Source organism: Maylandia zebra, linkage group LG14 (assembly GCF_041146795.1).
Source record: "Maylandia zebra isolate NMK-2024a linkage group LG14, Mzebra_GT3a, whole genome shotgun sequence".
In the NCBI taxonomy this organism is placed as follows: domain Eukaryota; kingdom Metazoa; phylum Chordata; class Actinopteri; order Cichliformes; family Cichlidae; genus Maylandia; species Maylandia zebra.
In genome coordinates, this window is record NC_135180.1 from 4,200,721 (window position 1) to 4,222,357 (window position 21,637).

A 21,637-nucleotide genomic window follows, 5' to 3' on the forward strand; every position below is an offset into this window, starting at 1 on the left:
TAAGACAGTAGGACATCTGAAGTTGCAGGGAAACAATCCTCTGATCTGCTCGCAAAATTCCCAATGTACAGGAAGCACACTCAGGGGGATACGAAAATGCTCATCCCTGCCAGCTGCCTCCAGACTGGAACAGAGTCCAGCCCTCTCCAAAAGACTGGATCCATTCAGACTGAGATAATTAGTGTAAAATAATTAGTATTACCAGATTTAACAACAGTTCCCCGTGTTTGTTATAGACAGCATTAATTGTGATTGATTTTAGTTGTTACCATGTCTAGAGATTGTATTAATCATCCAGACAGTTTCTGTTACGTGTGTGGTTCATTCATGACTGAAGCACAGCGTCACCCAATTACCACAAACCTTAAGAAGACCTACAAATTGTGCTTTGGCTGTCTGCTGGATGACCAGGATAAATCTTGGGCTCCACACGTCATCTGCAACAGTTGTGACTGGCTAAATCTGTGAATGGCCACAATGCAGTCCCGATGATGTGGCTGACATAGAGCCTACATATGCTGCTCTAATCACAGAACTCAGCAGAGGTTATCCAAGCTCCCTGATATAACCAACATACCTAATTAAGAGACTGGCAGCCTGGGAACTGTGCTGAAATAATCCTATTTTTGTAATAACTGGGATAATATACAAAATAAGAGGAGAGGTTGTTGGTGCAGGGCAATGGATCAATAAATCATGACTAATGTGACTATGTGAAAATGTTAACAAATCAATTTAGGCACAGAGTTAACGCAAAGAGCTAGTGACACTCAGCGCTTAGTGAAAAACAGTCTAATGGGATAGAGAATGATCCAAACATCCATAGCTTCAAAATCGGGGTTTAGATCATAAAACTAAGATTTCATTTTATTTTTATATTTATTTTTATTGAAAGCACCGAGTGCTTAGGTGTACCAAGATGCACTTGATGCACTAAAAATATCCATGCGGAATCTGGGGCAAATTCATTTACATATCACACTTTCTTTTTTTAATCCACTGTTGAGTGCTTTTATCAGTGCTGAGTGCTGATAAAAGCTGCGAATGCATCTCCATCTCTGGAGCATGTGATGGATACTTGAAAAAAGTGCCAGTAACCAGCATCAAACTCTCATTTAACAATAGACTGTTAGTGTAATTTCAGCCCAATTACATGGCCGGGCTCTTTGTTTTTTTCTCTCTTTTATTTTCCCTCTCAGATTGCTAGAAGCTCTTTGTGGAAAAATAAAGCTGTTGAAAACATGTGTGACAATTTTCTCAAAACACTGCAATTACAATGGGAGAAGCATGCAAGCGGCAGCCATCTAAAAGAAATGTCATTTGCATGATTTTATTTCTACTGAATTGCAGTGTGTCATGTAGTTAGGGCTGCATAAAAAATCCTCCATTTATGTAATTACAGTTTGTGTTATCGGTTCTCACAGCCTTTTACTTTTCCAGCATGCTGGGTGCATGAAGAGGTCATTCTCAAAGATACCATTTCAAAAACAAACAGCTGCTGGCACAGTGATCTTGATTCCTTATCTCATCTTATATACTCCTCCTTCACATTTTACTGAATAGATTACACATTCTGTCAAAACAGTTAAGCAGTATTAATATCCCAAGATGAATATTTTCTGCAGTACAACACTTCTCAACGTTCGCCAAACATCCTGAGAAAGAACAAATGACGGCTAAGACATCCAGGGTAGAGGGACAGAGGCCATAACACATTCTAATTTAACACATACTGTGAGTAAGTCTGAAGAGGAAGAACATTATGCATTAACCTATTAAAATAATCCACTCATTCTCTTCTGGTTATTCTTATTCAAGACAACAGTGATAACCACCATGCCACAGAGAAAGTAACTGACATCTATCACTCCGGAAATGATTGCAAACCACTTCGAGCACCATTATCCACAAATAGGGAAAACCTGGAAAAATAATAAACCTTTCCAAGGGTGGCCAGCCGACTAAAGTTACTCCAAGAGCGCACCAACAAATCATCCAGGAGGTCACAAACAAACCCAGAACAACAGCTAAGGAACTGCAGGCCTCACCTGTCTCATTTAAGGTCAGGAGTTCATGATTCATCTGTAAGAAACAGACTTCAAGAGGCAAATATGGTGGGATAGTGTGACGGACCACTTGCCGTAATTGATTTAACCATAAATTCTGCTCTCTACCTCAAAATCCTGAAGGAGAATGGTGGCCATTTGTCTGTGCCCTAAAGCACAAGCACCCTTGGGCTATGCAGCAGTACAATGATCCAAAATACGACAAGAAGTCCACCTCTGAATGGCTCAACAAAAAGCAAAATAAAGGTTTTGGAGTTGTCTAAAGAAAATTTAGAATTAAATCAGATTGATATGGCTGTGCATAACCTTAAAGAGGCCTTTCACGTTCAAGAACTCTCCAATGTCACTGAATTAAAGAAGAGTGGGCCAAAATTCCTCCGCTGTACTATGACTGGCTCATTGCCACCAATATCAAACACTTGATCGCAGTCCTTGCTGCAAAGATTCAGACAACTGGTTATTAGGTTGGTAATAATTACTTTTTCACACAGGGTCAGGTAGGTTTGGAGAACCTTTTTCAAGTAATAGTAATAATAAATAAAATGAAAAGTAAGAAAATACATGTACTGTATTTACACAAGTTCCCTTTATCAAATACAAAATGCTCTTTGTTGATCTGAAACATACAAGTGTGACAAAATAAACTAAAGACTAAGAAATCGCCTTTTGATTACACTGTATCTTCTCTCCTTTTTGCCAGTCGGCTGTTCATTCAAAAGTATTTTTGAAAGAGTGTGTGAATATGAAATGTGGTGTTTCGGTGTACATAGGGTACTCTGACGTTTTCCAAACTATGACCTGGGTTTCTCTGCCAATTCAGTTAATACAAAAACCTTTTATCTTGTCCAGATTTAACTGTGTTGGCTCAATCTAAATGCTCATGCAGCTGAATTCTCAGCGAAGCTCTTCATTAACCTGCATTCACGATGACACTAATTAGAAATAATTAGCAACTGAAGTGAATGTTCAGTGCCATTTCTTCCAGTTTATACATCAGGACAAGCAAGGCAAGCACTGCCTGCCCAGTGAAATCTAAAAATAGGTATCGATTAAACTGTACTGCTCCACAAATGATCTCATGTTGCTTCTTTGAACTCATCCTGTAATTTACTGCCATCTGGTGGTCACAGTTGGCTAGCTGAACAAAGAGTCACCAGAATCTAATTTCTATTATTTTCATGGTGACGTCGAAATAAAATAAGAAAAAAACGTGTGGGGCCAGTTTTGTAGCCACCTGCTGGCCTGTTCGTGCCAGTGGCTATTTTCACCAAGCCCAGTTACGAGTTCACCTGGGAACTAGAAACACTAAATTAATTATGCTTTTTTCTTGTCGTCTGGTTTACTAGCTTATTATCTTGCAGATTTAGATGATGAAGATTGTAAATAATAAACCTTTATATTAATATTTAAAAATATAAAAGGTAAAACCTTTTTTTTGGACCCATAAGCAAACATGGGAGCAGTAAAACGTTTTCCACCACTGCTCTGGGGAAAGGGTACGTTGGGCACTGGAAGTAATAATATATTACACGTCCAGCCAGGAAGGACTGCAGAAAGCTAAAAATACCCACACAGAGTGCAGCATGAATAAAAGAATAAAAACAGCTGAACACAGGTGTATTAGAATTAACTGGTATTTATATGACACTTTTCTCTTCTTACAACTGATCAGCTGTTTCTGTAACGCAGTGTAATTAATATATATTTATACTGATTTCTTTACTTTTTTCATTTCATTTTTTTGCTCATTGACTATAAAGAATTATGTAGAAGTTAAGCTTCTTCTACATAATACATACACTCTACACTCAACACTCTATAGTGATTATGTGAAAATGCAGAAACTACCAGAAGCTAAAACTCTTCAAACCACCTTCAGTACAAACAAATTCCTGACCTTGCACCTCTCTACATCTGGCTTCAAGTACAGTGTGCAATGAAATCAATAAAAGACTAGAAGTGTGCAGCAGGCTTCACAAGTTTGGCAGATTAATAGAAAGCCAAAGGAACATTTTATTATATAATTATATGATTAAGTATTGATATGTAAAGCCATCCGTTCATTAATTCCATCCATCCTTCCACGATTTGACTGACTATAATGGCATAATATTCACCTAAAATTAAAGTTAATCTTTTTGTTATTTAAATTGGTTTTAGCAATACGTGAACAACCATTGTGTGATAGACAGTCGTTTCTTTTCAACAGGCAGGAGAAGAACCAGAAGGAGATTAAACTTCACAGAGACAGAGAGTAAGAGTAGAGTAAATGACAGGCAAGAGAAACATTGGAGAAAGGAGAAAACACACTCTGACCGATGTGTGAAAACCAGATTATCATGGGAACCGGGCTTAACGTAAGATAAGTCATTCCGAAAAGGACAGAAAATATAAAGGTCAAAACAGATTATGAGCGTTTCTGACAGGAGCAAACTAAGAAAAAAACTAAGGAGCTAAAAATGGCTTCTTAGAAGAAGAAGAGAGTTGTATTTTGCAGTGACTAAGAAAAATCTCTTCATGAAAATTATATTGTCTTTATATGTAAATATATTAAAAAAAATTAAAAAAAGAGGACCAGAAAGAGTAAGATGAGCTCAGAGGGGTCTCACAGGAAACAGGTATGTCTTCAATCTCTCACTAATCTCTGGCTAAAAGTAGAGATTCAACATATCTACTGATACCCCTCTACCACCACAGATGACATCTTAAAGAAAATGCCCTACATGGTTGAGACAGCTTTAGCTTTTTCTTAGGAAGAATCCTAACCTTCACCTAAGACTGCATGCTGAAAATTCTCCTTCTAAAGGCTGAGAAGGAAATCCAGTGAGCTGTACTGACCGCCTGTTTCGTTTTGGAAATGTCCTCCATCTGAACATGTAGGTCTTCAATCTCCACCTCCATGGACTTTTTAGCTTTAACTGCAGCTGCACAGGTGAACTCCGACTCCTCTAACTGAAACACACAGACATTGAGGAAAAGAATGAGCTCAGGACGACTTCACAGTTAGTATCCCAGTAGATATATTACAGTTTTTTAATGGATTCTGGTCCCAGTCAAGAATCCAGGTGGCTGGGCTTTATTTGGAAAATCTTCTGCTTTGGATCAGAGGTTTTCAGACGGTTCAGTCCCGTAAGAAGGCACAGGGGAGTTGAAGTGAGGCCACAGACATGAATGCTTTGAGTCATAACTCAATCACATCAGGGGGTGTTTTACAGCTTAAAGCCTGAAAAACTGTCACAAAAAATAATCCAAGATTATGCTAATTACCATAACAGGAGCATAAAATGTGTTGACATGTAAATGTGCTGGTGTCAGTATTTGACTTCTTTCATTCTTTGGTGTTTTTCTATCTAGATATGATGCACTGGTCTGCATTGGTGCATCATATCTTTATTCTCTTCCCCCTCTTTCTTAAATAGATAACTATCATATCTGATATCATATCTCACAGTACAATAATATTGAATGGGTTGCATTGTTGTATTTTGTCATGTTTCTCAGGTCTTTGTCTGAATTTCTACGAACATTATTGCTAAGGATTGTCTCATTGCATTGGAGTCACACTGGGTTAAATATGTACACTTGGGTTTTAAGGGGTATTTATTATTTTCTTCTTTTTTTGGGTTGTATGGAAGCCCCAAACGCAATTTCATTGTTCTTGACAATGACAATAAATAAATACTACTATCTACTTAGATTAGGGGTCTTTCCATTTTCCCACAAGCCACAGATGATAGCATGTTTTTGAAACTGCTGCTGTCAGTAATTTATGAAGTTGTGGCTGTACCTGATTCTTGAGTTGGGCGATCTCCCTCTTGCTGGGTGCGTTATTCTTTATGTGGTCCAACATGATCTGGGCATCTGCTAGCAAAGCCTTGGTTCTCTTCAAGTCCTTCCTCAAGCGCTTTTCAACCTCTATGTCACCACCTCTCACCTGGGAACCAAGATGACCAAAGTGTGACTCAACTGACTGAGTGGGACAAGTTATGGTAGTTATAGTAGTTATAGTAATACACAGTGTGTTTTATCATTAAAGGAAGAATCCTTAGATTATCTAGCATACATAGAACTTTCTGAAAAAACTGAAATTTCTGAATTGATAAATTAAATTTGGCTACAGTGAAACACTACATACGAAGAAAGTAACAATTTTAACTACTAGATAAACTTTAGTAGTTTCTTACTTACTAAAGACAATATTCTTTGCATTACAAATGTTTTAAGTATGTTTGAATAAACAAATGAATTATTACCTTAGCATACATTTGCAAAAATGTCTAAAAAATGTCTAAAAAATGTAGTCTAAAAGAATATCATGAAACGAAATGAGTGATGCTTACATCCCTTGATAACACAGCTCATTTTAAACATAAACACCTCACACAACTTGTTAAGTTTAATTTATTTGCCCATACTCATATAAAATTGGATCTGCAATCAGATATGTAAATTTTCTTCTGCTATGTCCACAAGGCCAAATTTTGCTAAAACCTCAGGTCATGTCAGATATTTGCTTACAGTTTTATTTCTTTTTTTTACAGATGCTGCTCCGGTTGCATTGCACTGTGTTCATTGTATTTACCTGGTCCTGTACAGACAGAAAGTTCGACTCCAGCTCTCTCTTCTCTTTCAGCACCTTCTGCTTCTCATCATACTCCTCTTCAAGCTGGACTTCCATTTGTTTTAGCTACACAAACAGACACACACACAGTCGTAATGCAACTGTTCAAGAACCTTTTACACAGTCACCATATTAACATATTATTTTCACATGCCAGCAATAGTCAATAAAAGCTGGTTTGGCTCAATTTGTTCACTTAGAAAGAGAGGTCACTGCAAATCAATACAAAGTGAAACTGGGATCATAATGCCCTGTCATTGAACAGTTTGAGTATGCCAACAGTGGGAATCGTGTGCTATGGCCTTCAGCTATTAGACTGCCAACTGAACATTTATTGAAGAATTGTGGACAAGATTGACGGCGCTCTCCACCACCATCACTGAAACGACAAATGAGGGAATTACTTTTGGGAAAACGGTGCCTCATTAGGCCCGCAGAGACCCATGAGATGCAGATGTTACATGTTCTTGTGACATGTAACATGTAATAGCCCAACACCGTATGAACACCTTTTTCCCCCATTGTCACCCATGTGTACATGGAAATGTGTCATATGCCAAAACATCCTTGGACAAGATACAACAGCATTTAGGTGCACGTTGGTTATATGAATGAGTGCGAATGGGTGACCGAGGCAGGTACTAGCACCAGTCCATTTAACATCTTGTGTCATTTAATTCATCTTGGTAGTTTCTGGATTCTTGGTGAGTTAAGTTTATAATCTCAAAAAAGAAAGGACTTTTTTTCTCAAACCTTTCAGAGTATTTCAAGAAGTGAAGGCTATTAGTAAGGGTTTGATTAATTACACATTGATCCTACCCTGTGAGTCAAGTCAAATCCACCATTTTTAATTCTATTGCACATTTAAAAACAATAGCTGTTCTCTGAAGTGCTGTGCACCTAAAAGAAATGTGCACACAAAGTCAAGCATCAAGGAAAAACATTTAAAACAGGGTACATGTTAGTTCAACGGTTTTCTGTGGTGTCTAGAAACCTCCCATAAACAACACTGAATTGATAGCAGCTTGATTGGATTTTGTCATATTGTTGTCATCATTTCATTTATCCTTTGCTGTGCATGCCCTTACAGCTAATTTCTCCATCAGTGTCTCTGGATCTAGTCTCTAGCTGTGCCTAAAACCACAAATTTTAATCCTGCTTCTCCTAAACACTTGCTGACAAGTGTTACAAAATGTGAAAAAGCACTTTCTCACCTTTTTGCTACATGACTGCCTGATCTCCTCCACTTCCTCATCTTTGCTCTCAATCTCCTTGGAATGGGTTTGACGCAAGCGCTCCATCTCCATCTCAAGACGTAGCTTACCCTGAAAGAAACACAGACCAGATGCTCTGGACTCACTGTGGCTTAAAGAAGCATAATGTTAATGTTCCGTCTTTGCCTTGATGGAGGTATGTGTCCAATGCCATTCATATTTCACAAAATATACTAGCAATATACTAGCATGACTTTCAGAAGGAGTTGAATGTGTACAAAAACAAGAATCATTACATTTTGGTGCAGATTTTGAAAACTTTCTTTAAAGTTGCAGGATACTGGACTTGGATGTGGATGCACACTTAATGTCCTTTTTGTTCCAAACTGTCATCTTTGTAATCTAAAAAGCATGACTACCATCCTTAATACTAGTCTAAAAACAGCCTTAAAATATCATCCAGTTAAGGAAATCCCAAAAAGCTGGTCCTGTTCATCTGGACGTAGTGTTTTCAGTGGGAGAAACGTTTCGTCACAAATGACATCACTTGGATGACTTCATGATCCGAGAAAGTGAATTGGTCACTTGAATGAGTGATGAAACGTTTCTCCCACTGAAGACGCTACGTCCAGATGAACAGGACCAGCTTTTTGGGAATATAAATAAAAAAAATTTACTAAGCAAAAATACAGCTTTAATTGGAGTTTTTTTAGTTTTTTCCTTTTTCGTGTGTACCTGCTCCAACATCTGGATGGTACCAGCCTGCTCATCAAGCTCTTCTTCTTGGTCTTTCACCTTTGCCTCTAGATCACGAAGCTGCTTCTTCACCTGCATAGAAAAAAAATGATGTTCCAAAATGAATACCTGATATTCAATTAATAAATGAATGCACCATCATATATCTATTTTAGTTGAACAGACAAAGAACAGTTTTGATTTTTTGTGGGTGTGGACTGGCACAAATCAAATCAAATCAAATCAAATCACTTTTATTGTCACATCACATGTGCAGGCACACTGGCACAGCACATGCGAGTGAAATTCTTGTGTGCGAGCCCCACAAGCAACAGAGATGTGGAAACACAACAACACAAACGAGCAAAATACAAGAATGGCCAACCTGAAACTAATAAATATATGTACAATATATAATAGTGTATGCATTTCTGGATGTGTATACTAAATATTTTCCTACGTGTGTGTGTGTGTGTGTGTGTGTGTGTGTGTGTGTGTGTGTGTGTGTGTGTGTGTGTGTGTGTATACACATTTTTACAAATTAAATAGTAGAAAAATAAAATAAAATAATAATAATAATAATAATAATAAAATATATAAAATATACAGAGTTGAATATGTGCAAAACAAGTGGCATTTATATACAGTGTGGAGTGCATAATGTTGAAGTTCCAGTAGTGAAGCTGAGGTGTCTATGACGTGTTCAGCAGTCTGATGGCCTGATGGAAAAAGCTGTCTCTCAGTCTGCTGGTTCGGGACCGGATGGAGATGGATGGTTTGACTAACTAAAAGAGGAATAGGACAGACCTTGGCCAGTGATGCCTCATCCTTTGATTCTTGGGAGTTGAGATCCTGCAGCTCGGCCTCCAGCTGCTCCAGCTTCAGGTTGACTGCACAAGCTTCCAGGTCTTTGTCCTGCAGGACAGGTGATTAGAGTCAGAACACAGAAAAGGGAACTGCCACATGTGCACGATGGGGAAAAGTTGAGATACTCTGCTCTACACATAGCCACAAAGTGGAAACACACAAAAGGGAAGTTACAATTACAAGTTAAAATGACAAGCTTGTTCTCTGTAACAAGCACAGTATGAAGCTGGAGGTCTTTACAATATATTACAACTGCAATCGAGAGCTACAAGTTTCCGTGGATAAAAATTGTAGACTTGGCATGAGTTAGACACGCAATTAGAATAAAAATGTACAGTCTTGTATGAGGGGCCGTACAAGCCAAAATTCATACTTTCACTCTCACATAGTTTTATTTTAATTTTTATATTTAGATATTTTTATTCTTATGTTTACACATATTTAACACACACATTACAATATTGTGTTCTCTTATACATGTATTTTAATGTACATATTCACAAATTTTCACTCTAACATACATGCATTTTCATTTATGCATTCCTACATTTTGCTCTCATTTACATGCATTCAATATGCCTTTAATCTCCCAAATAATATATATATGTAAGAAGAGAATGCTTACATGTCTGAAGAAAATATATGTATGAAGAGAATAATGTATGTGAATGAAAGAGTGTAGTGGAAACGGAAGGCTGGGTGTCTGTACCGCTGTGATTGGCTGGAAGCACGCGCAGGTCACTTTCAAGTGTCTGACAGCATGGAGGGGGGAGAAGAAACTCGAGTTCTTCAGCAAGCTATCTATGGCGTTATTTTTGTGCCACTATTCTGAGCGCAAGTAAAAAAAAGTTTGCAGGTGCAAGTGTTGCATTTTGAGGAGAAATTTATTTTGAGTGAAGAGAAGAGAGCAATGTGTTGCTCGTGCTTAACGCGATTGGTCCCATACTTCAGCTAGAATGAAAAAAAGACAAAGCTGGAGTTATTCTGTCTTTACGTTGCACAGCTGCCTCTTCTCCCCTCAATCTCTCTCCCTCCCTCTCCTGTTGCTACTTCAATCTCTCTTGTTTGTTTATCGCCCACTTTGCGCCAGAAACAGGAAACCAGCGGATGTTGCGCTAAACAACAACAGCAGCACGTTCAAGCTTGATCAGCTGTTGTTAGAATTTATTTAAAATTAATTTCTAGTATCAGCTGATGTTTGCTGGAGCCACAGCTGTAAAAGCTGCTGCTCATGATATTGGTTTGGAAACATGAAGGTGATACAAATCATACATATATACCAACAAGACCGTGTACGTCACTGTCACAACAGCGTTTGTTTTAGTTCAAAGGCTTTATGGTTTTTCCTATAATACCTGGTGGTGTAGTCGGTGATTTTTTTGTCAGCTGAGCCTTATATATTATGTTTAACCCGAGCGACCACCCGGTCAGCTGGTGGGTAACAGGCATCTCTAAAAACGTCAGAGCACTTATGCAAATATGTGATGTCTTGATGAATCGAGCAGATATTAGAAGTTTACACAGCACCATTCTCGCATGAAAATATCTTAAAAGTTTATTTTGTGACCCAGACAGAGTAATGTTTCAAACTCCGCCACTCGGTTCCTCCGCCACTGCCTCGTTTGAGTTTTGGACAAAATGGATTCTGGGATATTGTGTGTGTGTGTGTGTGTGTGTGTGTGTGTGTGTGTGTGTGTGTGTGTGTGTGTGTGTGTGTGTGTGTGTGTGTGTGTGTGTGTGTGTGTGGATAATAGCAAACACTGAAATACATTTTTTGCACGCAGCAATGAATTTTGTTCACTCAAATTCAGCTTTTCTTCGCTCAAAATAAATTTCTCCTCAAAATGCAACACTTGCACCTGCAAACTTGCGCTCAGAATAGTGGCACAAAAATAACACCATAGATAGCTTGCTGAAGAACTCGAGTTTCTTCTCCCCCCTCCATGCTGTCAGACACTTGAAATATTGCAATGTGTGTGTTAAATATGTGTAAACATAAAAATAAAAATATCTAAATATAAAAATTAAAATAAAACTATGTGAGAGTGAAAGTATATGTGTGTGAAAGAAGAATGTATGTGTGTGAGAGTGAAAGAATGAATTTTGGCTTGCACGGCCCCTCATAATCTTGGATCATATTGTGCAGCCATCCTGGTAACTACAAAGGAGGCCCAAACAACAATTTCTTCTTGCAGCTTTAAACTTAAACTCACAATGATCATACATGCTCATCTAAACATACTGATTGTCTTTACTGCTCAAAGACAATAAGTGACCGAGTAAATACAAAATCTAAATATGAGTAGGATGCTGAAAACTTTAAAATGCTGGGGTATCTGACACTAAATAATTCACAAATAACGCACCAAGTCCCAAGAAAAGAAAAACCCCTTCACTAAAGCAACGTGCCACAGTGTAGCCCACAGAGACACAGACCTCCAGCTGCTGCCGGAGGCCGAAGACCTCTCCGGTCAGCACGTCTTTCTCTCGAGCCAGTTTCTCCCTCAGGCTTCTCTCCCTCTGCACCTCATCCTGGGCTGCACTCAGCTCACTGTCAAACCTTTCAAAAATACACACACACACACACACACACATAAAACACTGTAATTTATTTACAATTACTGTTGTTATTACACCATTACTAATGGGCCTTCCAGGAACCAGGCAGAGGTAGGTAAAGTAATAGAACTGTGTGATGACATGACAGGTAAAACTTGACTGCGTGTGTTTGTGTACTGACTTCCTCTGCTTCTTCTCCAAATCATGGTTGCGACTCTGCTGACCCTCCAGGTGAAGTTTAGTGTCCTGCAGCTCGGCTGTCAGTCGCTGGGCTTTCTTCTTCAGCTGCTGGATATTTCGCTGAGACTCCTCATAATCAGCCTCCAGGTCACTGATCTGCACAAAAAGTATCCTCAATATGTTAAGAAGCCTGTTTGATGAATGCATAAAAAATACAGTCAAGCAGTACGCAAGCAATTTATTGTTTTTAAAACAGCTTATTAAGACCATTGTAGCTTAAAAACCACGTGGGGAATGAGATTAGTTTTCAAATTAAAAGAAGAAAACTGGATTTATTCCAATGTGCTTTCAGTTATATAGTCATAAATGTGCTTGCTTTGAGTGCAAGTGTTTGTTTTGCTTAAGGATACTATTACCACTTGCTGAGCACTCTTACTGCAATAGATGCTCAAATCAAATTATAATTTCTAATCAGATAAGTGAGGATGTCACTTGTGATTTAACCCAGATTCACCCTATCATCAAAGTCTCAGAAGAGACAACAGTTAAGGCCATTTAGCAAAGTGTGAACAAAGCAAATCATCTTTCTTGCTGTCAATTCCTTAAAGTAGTCACAGTTTGCATTGATGACAGCTATGCACACGTCTGGTAAGAACTTAAACAGCTTCATGACATCATCACCTGAAATAATTAATTCCCTTCTTAATGTGTTTAAAACTAACCAGCTATGTTGTTATACCTTCGTTATCTGGGAGCCATGAAAGTATGTGTTGCATGTTTTGGTATGACACATTATATTGTCAGAATATATATATACTGAATAACTGTTTTTGTAATAAAATAAGGAAATCAGAGTCATATAATTAAGATAAAGCCCAAGATTTTACTGTAAAGAAAAACTTGAATTCTGTTCATAAATATGTATCAGTGTCCACTCACCCTCCTCTCCAGCTGCCGCTTGTTCTGCTGCTCCACCTCCAGTTTGTCATCAAGCTCCTGCTGCAGTCTCTTCTTGGTGAACTCGATCTCCCTGATTGCTCGCTCATACTTCAGCTTCCACTCTCCTCCTGTGATATTTCGTACTTTTATTGTCTACATCATGTGCTCTGTCACTTGTGCTACCCCATGTACTCAATACCACACATGTATTTACTGTATCCAGCCATAAAAGACATTCTGAAAGGCTGAGAATAAAAACATTTAGATGCTACGAACTAAAGTCAACCTTGCTTAGTCCAAGGCAAAACATCTCCAAGGATATCTTAAAGCGATTCATACATCTATTGTAAAGCTTAATTGAAATGCAGATTTCATTTTCCAACAGGACTTAGCAAATGCCCACAGTGACAGTGTTATTACTGTGCTTGAATGACCAGCTAAGTTACCTGACTAAACCCTATAGAGCGTCTTCAGGGAATTGTCGAGTGTCCATTAATTCAACATTCTCTTATTTTACCAACAAACCTCAATACTCTGAACTGCACTTTAGTAAGACCTATACAATTGTCAGTTATAGCCACGAGGAGCAACCTACAGGTACTGAATGTACTTCAGTCCTGCATAAATACCCCTCCATGAGTGTGGTGCTACATCATTTTTGCTTTACTGTAGTACAAAAGTGAAAAGCTGTTGCAAGATGGAGACACTGAGGAATCAATTCTTCTTTCACAAAGTCTGCAGGCCAAACAAAGACGGCTGGCAGCAGGCCTGCAGGGCGTCATGAACTGAGTCCTTGCTTCCTTTCTTGCATTGAACCAATCCATCTCTAATGTACTTCTTCACATTGGATTTTTCTTGGCTTTTGTCAAAGCATCGATTGGACATTACCCCTGCGGTTCCTGCACCCCCACTAAAGAACACACACTGGGTTTTTCTAACAGTCTGGAATAACTGGTACTGTAACAGCTGTGCAGGGCTATGTGAAGTAGAGTCCATTTAGGGAACAGAAAACATAACACAAACCACAAGAATGATTTGATGATGTGAGCTTGTGCAGAGATTGTCAAGTGTTAATTTCGTTTTAGGTATTTAGAAAGCCTCAAGTGAAAGATAGAATTGCTGAAAGAGAAACTGTAGCAACCACTAACGTTCCTTGTTGTTTTTTCCCCCTTTGTTACATTACATACACGATATAATGATGCTGCAGGAGTACACCCTCATAGACCTTAAAATAGTTACAAAAACAACTGTATAGGTTTACTAGAATGTAGCTCTTAGTATTGAGGGGGCTCGACCAATAAAAATGAGAGGAAGTGAATTATTGCATGCAATTATAAATCTATGGAAGTACAAACAGGATTTGGAAATGTGTAGAGTTATGAATAAGTTATACTCATTTGATTTAGTGACAAGAAGCTTGACACCCAGGAGTGATCAGTATCACTATGTCCTGATTGGTCAGTACTGTTGTGCTTGGGAGGTCGTGTCTAACCTGTCTCATCATCATCCACCTCTCCACTGAGTTCGGAAGCACGGATGAGTCGAGCCTCCATCACCTCCATCTCCATAGACTCCATCTCTTTCTTCGTGCTGTCAAATTTGGCCTGGTGGATTAGGGATAACAAGCAGCTTCTATAACAATGGCAACAAAACTCTACGAAGATTAATCAAGAATGTGGTTTTGAAAAGGTCCATTACAGTGTTAAGACTTGAGTAGCATTTTTAACTGTGTGCAAAAGTTTACATGGGTCATGGGTCAGGTGAAGGGTCCCCTTAACATAATTTTGCTCACAGCTCAGAGGTCAGAACTGGGTCTGGGTGAAATATATCACTTAGTGAAATGAACAGTGCTTGGACTTTGGCTACATTAAAATATAACACATGTTCTTATTTATTTTCTTCGTTATGCTTCTCCCTTTAGGTATCATCTACTTCAATTTCATTCTATCATCTTCTTTTACATCAATCGTCTGCACATCCTTGAGTCTTCTCTGTGATCATCGTCTCTTCCTCCTGTTGGTAGTTCAGCATCCTTTGTCCAGCATATCCACCATCCCTGACGAAACTAAGTTAGCCTTACCTTCCTCGCTCTTTCTCTCCTACTGCTTATACCCAAACTGATTTCAACATTCTATCTCTGTCTGTTGGTCATTGACAAAGGAGCATTACCAAAGCCCCTTTGAGTCAAACAAATTCTGCAGGTCCTGCCACACACAGCAAAGTTTTTAGTTGTGTAAATATTTAAAGTTGAAAGTCTCATTTTCTTAAAACTGGGTAGTTTGTTTCTTATTTGATGATCACTTCAGGTATCTAGACTCTTTTACTGAATAAACAGTGAACCAATTCAGCAGTAAATGTCATGACTGTTTAACATTACTACTCATGTGCGAAAATGACGCTGGTGTTCTTTCGTCATCTGATTTATTATTGCAAAAATGGCAGTCTTGAAATACAAATAACAGTCAAAAATACTGCTACCACAACATTCAGTATATGTTGCAATGCATAAGCAAAAATGTCCAATTTCATTACACGGTCAAAGCAACAGTACGAGAATAATGGGACAGACACCCTGAGCCAGGGTGTCCTGCACACACAGCAACGTGGAATTACAATTTTGTTACCTGGCTCAAGGGGCCCACGCTGCAAACCACAAACTGCAGGTAAGCAGTGCAATTTCAGGAGTGTTCCTCTCCTGAATATGAAGTGCATTCACAAGCCCAAATATCAAGTTTTCTGAGCTGGATGAATAATACGCTCACCTCAAAGTAAAAGTCAAAATGAGGTAGCCCGGAAATACAGCATTATAGTAGCTGGTGACAAGACTTTTCTCCAGTGTACATGCATGTGTGTATGTTTCCATCTTTACCTGCAGGTCCTTCATGTCCTTCTCCAGACGCAGTCTCTCAGAAGTTTCTGTCTCCAGCAACTGGGAGGCAGATTCCCCAGTGTTGCGCTCATCAGCCAGCTCTGCTGACAGCTCTGTGATCTGAAGTGTGAATATTGACAAATCTTGTATTAATGTGATTGTTTCTCAAGAAAAAGACTTCACTGTTTTCACTGAGCAGAAATGGATCATAACCCTGTTAAAACACAGTTAACAATTCTCATCATCACTCATCATAAATCATTGAAATGATATTCAGTAGTTAAATCTATATCTCTGCAGGGATGCAGATGACCAATGTTAGCAAACATCACTCCAGATTAGCTGTCTGCTGACACTTGAGAAATATGCTAACAATTTTCATCCATCCATCCATCTTCATCCGCTTTGTCCGAGGCCGGGTCGCGGGGGGAGCAGCCTAAGCCCAGACCTCCCTCTCCCCAGCCACCTCCTCCAGCTTATCCGGGGGAATACCAAGGCGTTCCCAGGCCAGCCGAGAGATATAATCTCTCCAGCGTGTCCTGGGTCTGCCCCGGGGCCTCCTCCCGGTGGGACATGCCTGGAACACCTCACCCAGGAGGCGCCCAGGGGGCATCCTTGTCAGATGCCCGAACCACCTCAGCTGGCTCCTTTCGATGTGGAGCAGCAGCTGCTCTACTCTGAGCCCCTCCCGGATGGCCGAACTTCTCACCCTATCTCTAAGGGAGAGGCCAGCCACCCTTCGGAGGAAGCTCATTTCTGCCACTTGTATCCGCGATCTCGTTCTTTCGGTCACTACCCACAGCTCGTGGCCATAGGTGAGGGTAGGGACGTAGATCGACCGGTAAATTGAGAGCTTCGCTTTTATACTCAGCTCCCTCTTCACCACGACGGACCGGTGCAGCATCTGCATCACTGCAGCTGCAGCCCCAATCCGTCTGTCGATCTCCGGCTCCCTTCTCCCATCACTCGCGAACAAGACCCCGAGATAGTTGAACTCCTCCACTTGGGGCAAGAACTCATCCCCGACCCGCTAACAATTTTAAATGTATTAATCCCAAATTTAAAGAATTCTATTGATTATGTTAAGGAGTAACTCAAATCTCCCAGTGTGTGTGTGTGCGTGCGCGTGTGTGTGTGCATGCGTGCGTGCGTGTGTGTGTGTGTGTGCGTGCGTGTGCGTGTGTGTGTGCGTGCGCGTGTGTGTGTGTATTTTTACCCGGCTCTCGAGACGGTCACTGTTGAGTCTCAGCTCATTCCTCTCTTTCTCTACCTTCTCTAGCTTCTGCTTGAGTTGCTGGATCTCTTCCTGAGAGGGAACATGCAAAAGATCAAAAGATGGTTTTAGTTATTTATGTATTTAAAAGAGACAATGCAGTTTAATACAGCTCAATATGGAGCACGAAACTGATGTGCTGCACATAGAGCCCATAGTTGCTCATTTTCAATCCTTGTCGAGCTTTTACATTCACAATACACAAACAAATTACAAAACGCATTACTTAAAACCATATTGCGCTATTATTAAAAAACTATAGACTTCAGTGTGAAACACAGCTTTTAAAAAACAACCCCAAAAAGCAGAAAACCTGGGGGAAAAATAAAATTTGAAAAGTATGGATACTTGTAAAATTATAAAATGACTAATGAAAATGACTACAGCACTGATTTACCCTTAAGTAACCTTTGACCTGTAAAGGATTTAGGATCTGTAATTGATTTGATTTGAGTGGGAACTGTTTTCCATAGATGAGTAGCCTTCATAGAAAATGCTGACTGTCCGAATTCAAACCGCGACATGGCATTTTACAGTAGCCTGTCACATACATGTTAGTGCACTGTGTAAATATACTTAATAATAATGCTTTTCTCAGTTTTACTGAATTGAACCATGTGTTTTAATCCAACATAACAACAATAAGAAGAAGAATATCCCCTTTGGGGCTGCGGCAAGAAGGGTATCCAGTTTAAAACTCCAAAATCAAACATGCAGGGCTATCTGTAATATCACGGAAGAAATTACAGCTGTGACACTTGATACAAACCCTTCATTACACAGGTTGGTCTTAATTTCAGGATTTGTCATGTAGAAGTAAGGAGAAGGCATTTCTAAAACTGTTGAATGTAAAATACAAAATAAAGTAATTATTCAAAGTTTATATAACCACCAATATTACATCCCACCACAAAAATGGCGACTGATTTTTGTGCATTAAATCACCACACGGCTTTATTTCAGATACATACCAGGAATGTACCACCAGTGTATGTGCTTAAACTTACATCCTTGCCACGGATCTGTTCCTCAGTGAGCTGCACCTCTATCAGAGGTCTGACAGTGGTGAACAGCTTCCACCATGGCCAGCCTTTGACACCACGATTCTTCTTTATGTTCTTCTGGATGCAGCGGATTGCCAGATCCTGAATCTGTCACACAAATACAACAACATTAAGAAAAAGACCACAAAGCTGGACAATGATATTAACAGATACAAAGTGCAGGATAACCAGAAAAGTACTATGTGGGGAGAGTTTGAGGTTTCTTCTTGATTGTACCAAAAAGAGATTTGAAGATTTAAAGCTTCAAAGCCTCAAAGACATATCCTACCAGTAACATCTACTGGTCAGCTGTAATTATAGTGGCCACAAACTTTCAACTCCAGTTCCAAGCCAAAGGCAAGAATTCATTCTAAGGATTATCACCCACACATGAAAGTGTCACAACATTCTGAAATGTCAGTTTACTATAAAATGTTTAACAGTAAAACCACCAAGGGGGTCCTGTTGACCCCATTTTGTCATGAAAGATGCTGTAATAACGTGAGTGAGCTAAATGTGATAAGCAAACATATAAGGGACTGTAGTTAAATAACAGATGAACAATTAGGCTACTGCAGGCCTGAACGGGTTGTGCAAAAAAGTGATCTCTCAAATGATATGAAGTCATTTTGAGGCAAAAGAACATTCCTGTCACCAGGTAGAAGCTGCAATCAGCTGTTGGCAAAGTGACTTTTATATATCCTTCACTTATCCAGGTATAAACACTCACTGAGGCATCTGGGCAAGAGGGCAGCAGAAAGTACAACAAATATAATAAGATAACAGTTCCATAAAGATATGTGAAGTGGCCAAAAAGGACTGCATTGATTATAATGTAGAACACATAGTGGGTACTATAAAGGCAGAATCATAAAGATACTTGCAAAACAGGTCCTTTTTCAAAATGTATATATATGTTAACCACTTAATGTTATGTCACTTCTACAGGCATGACACGTATAAGCAAAGATATTGACATTAAAAACACTCAAAAACATCGGAAATCACTTTTTTGGAGACAACTTTTTGGCACAATAGCAGATCAGAGTGGGCACTGTGTGACAGAGTGCATGCAGAACTGGATGTGTTGCTGGTTTTGCAGAGAAGCAGCAGAACAGAGTTAAACTGAGCAAAGAGTCTGTGGAAATAAACAGTGAAATTGGACAGGTTTCAGGGAAGAAGAGCGGAGGAGGTGTTTCACTGATGAGAGGCTGCAGGTGATCAGAGGAAGATGTGGAAGATAAATATGAACTTTTCTAATGTTACAATAATTCTTTTATATGTAATATGTATATAATATGTAATAATTCATTTTGACCTTTTCATAAAGTTCTTCCTCTATAACAATTAAATATTTACATGTGCCAGCTGCTGTGTAATTTGTTGTTCCCTATGTTTATTAGTTTATTATAATGCATATCTTAAATGTATGATCAGTAATGAAATTATCTAAATAATCTATAAATCTAACAAAAACCCTAGAAAGTTGTTAGGTTTATATTGTTGGATTGTCATTTATGCTTAGAAATATATACTCATATATGCTTAGAGGTATATAGTCAATTGCATAGTGATAGGATGTCTGATCCTTAGCAGTCTGCAAAGACTCTGTGTGCCTCCCAGAGGGTTCTGGCATACACACACATCCTAGGGCAGCGGTCTCCAACCTTTTTTGTGCCACGGACCGGTTTATGCCCGACATTATTTTCACGGACCGGCCTTTAAGGTGTCGCGGATAAATACAACAAAATAAAACCAGTACCGGTACCGAAAAAAAGAAGATTTATTCATAACACACGTGAAAAGACCCAGGAAAACAGAGTTAACGGTAAAAACGATAACAAAATAACTCTGAAAAACGATAAAAACCCTGAAAACCATACATTTCACACCTGAGCCTCAACTCTCGCGGCCCGGTACCAAACGACTCACGGACCGGTGCTGGTCCGAGGCCCGGGGGTTGGGGACCACTGTCCTAGGGTCATGAGAGAGGTCGTACCTTCTCTTACTGATTTATGGGATAGGAGGACACCTACTCTGTATCTGTTTTAGTATAAAAGCCCTTTGTTTAGGTGGACCGCTGGGCTCCTGGCACCAGCTTTGGGGAGTCGTTCACAGGGTCACATCTTGGGACACACACACACACACACACACGCATACCTACACATACACACAGACGGTACTCTTTGTTCACATGTATGCCTATGTAAGACGTCATATGTTAATGAGACTATGCATATTCATGTAACCACAATAAAGAACAGTGCTGCAAGGGAGCTAACTGAGAGCGACTGAGGTTCGAGCGGAAGGAACGGCGCTCGTCACAGTTCTCTCCCTCGTGCACGAGCAACACAAAGAGCTCTGGTGACTTGCGTCTTGCTTTTGCCATTGTAGTAGAATTGTCTTGGTGTTCCAGCAATAGGCCTGTGCTACACAAACCTATCAAAAGTCATTTTAAATACTTATTTTACCAACCTTTGCTTAAAACTAGAAAAGAAATAACATGAAAATGAACAACTTAACTTCAAAAACAGGTCACGATCAAAATGGCCCATTCTGGCAGGTCTTGTGTTAAAGTGTTACTGCTTATAATACTTGAAACATAACTTATGATTATGGGAGGTATGATTGAAGATTTGTGAGAAGTTCTGTGTCATGGTTCTGGTACCGGTGTTACATCTTTCACCATCTTACAATGCTGTGACTGCAGCCATTCCCCAGCTCTCTGAATTGTACTCATGGCCATTGATCAGTGGTTTTTGATCAGTGGTTGCTCATCAGTGGTCATCTGGTGCAGATGGCAACAGATTTTAGATTTACTAGAGTTAATTGTGGTATTATTGCAAACAGATTGCATATACGTGCTAACTTGAACCTGTTCAATGGAAAACTGATCGCAGACAGACTCTGTCTTGGTGCTATTTTATTCTCATCTTGATGGACCTTTTGAAATCCTTTGAAGACAGTAGTTAGTAGCCTCAGACCTGGTCCCTATCTTTGAAATGACAACTTCAAAGATCACCAATATTTCTCCATAATTTTGGTCAGGACATGGACCCCAACCACAGTTTTCCATAGTGAGCCTAAGAGAGTTATGGCTATGTTGGAGCGTAAAGACAGTCAAAATAACAAATACTGACTTTCAAGCTTCAAGTCTTATTTAGCTTCCTATTTTCCTAGCAAAGAGAAAAGAGGACTGGCTCAAGATATTTTTCACCAAACTGTATGATTTTACTTCATTAAAAGTTTAGATCCAACGTTCTTATACATT

General features: G+C 39.3%; 1 protein-coding gene across 11 annotated transcripts in view; it reads right to left on the reverse strand.

The window, feature by feature from the left end:
• The window catches only part of myo18ab (myosin XVIIIA b), a 124,286-nt gene that overhangs the window by 25,957 nt on the left and 76,692 nt on the right, over positions 1-21,637 (reverse strand). For all 11 annotated transcript variants that reach the window (XM_076892125.1, XM_076892122.1, XM_076892121.1 and 8 more), the window contains 13 exons: positions 18,331-18,474; positions 17,267-17,356; positions 16,051-16,170; positions 14,674-14,785; positions 13,182-13,309; positions 12,244-12,398; positions 11,940-12,063; positions 9,444-9,551; positions 8,637-8,729; positions 7,902-8,012; positions 6,649-6,753; positions 5,854-6,000; positions 4,905-5,018 (listed from right to left, as the gene is read on the reverse strand). In XM_076892125.1, coding sequence (XP_076748240.1) covers positions 4,905-5,018; positions 5,854-6,000; positions 6,649-6,753; positions 7,902-8,012; positions 8,637-8,729; positions 9,444-9,551; positions 11,940-12,063; positions 12,244-12,398; positions 13,182-13,309; positions 14,674-14,785; positions 16,051-16,170; positions 17,267-17,356; positions 18,331-18,474 — 1,551 coding nt within the window. The remainder of the gene's footprint in view (positions 1-4,904; positions 5,019-5,853; positions 6,001-6,648; positions 6,754-7,901; positions 8,013-8,636; positions 8,730-9,443; positions 9,552-11,939; positions 12,064-12,243; positions 12,399-13,181; positions 13,310-14,673; positions 14,786-16,050; positions 16,171-17,266; positions 17,357-18,330; positions 18,475-21,637) is intronic.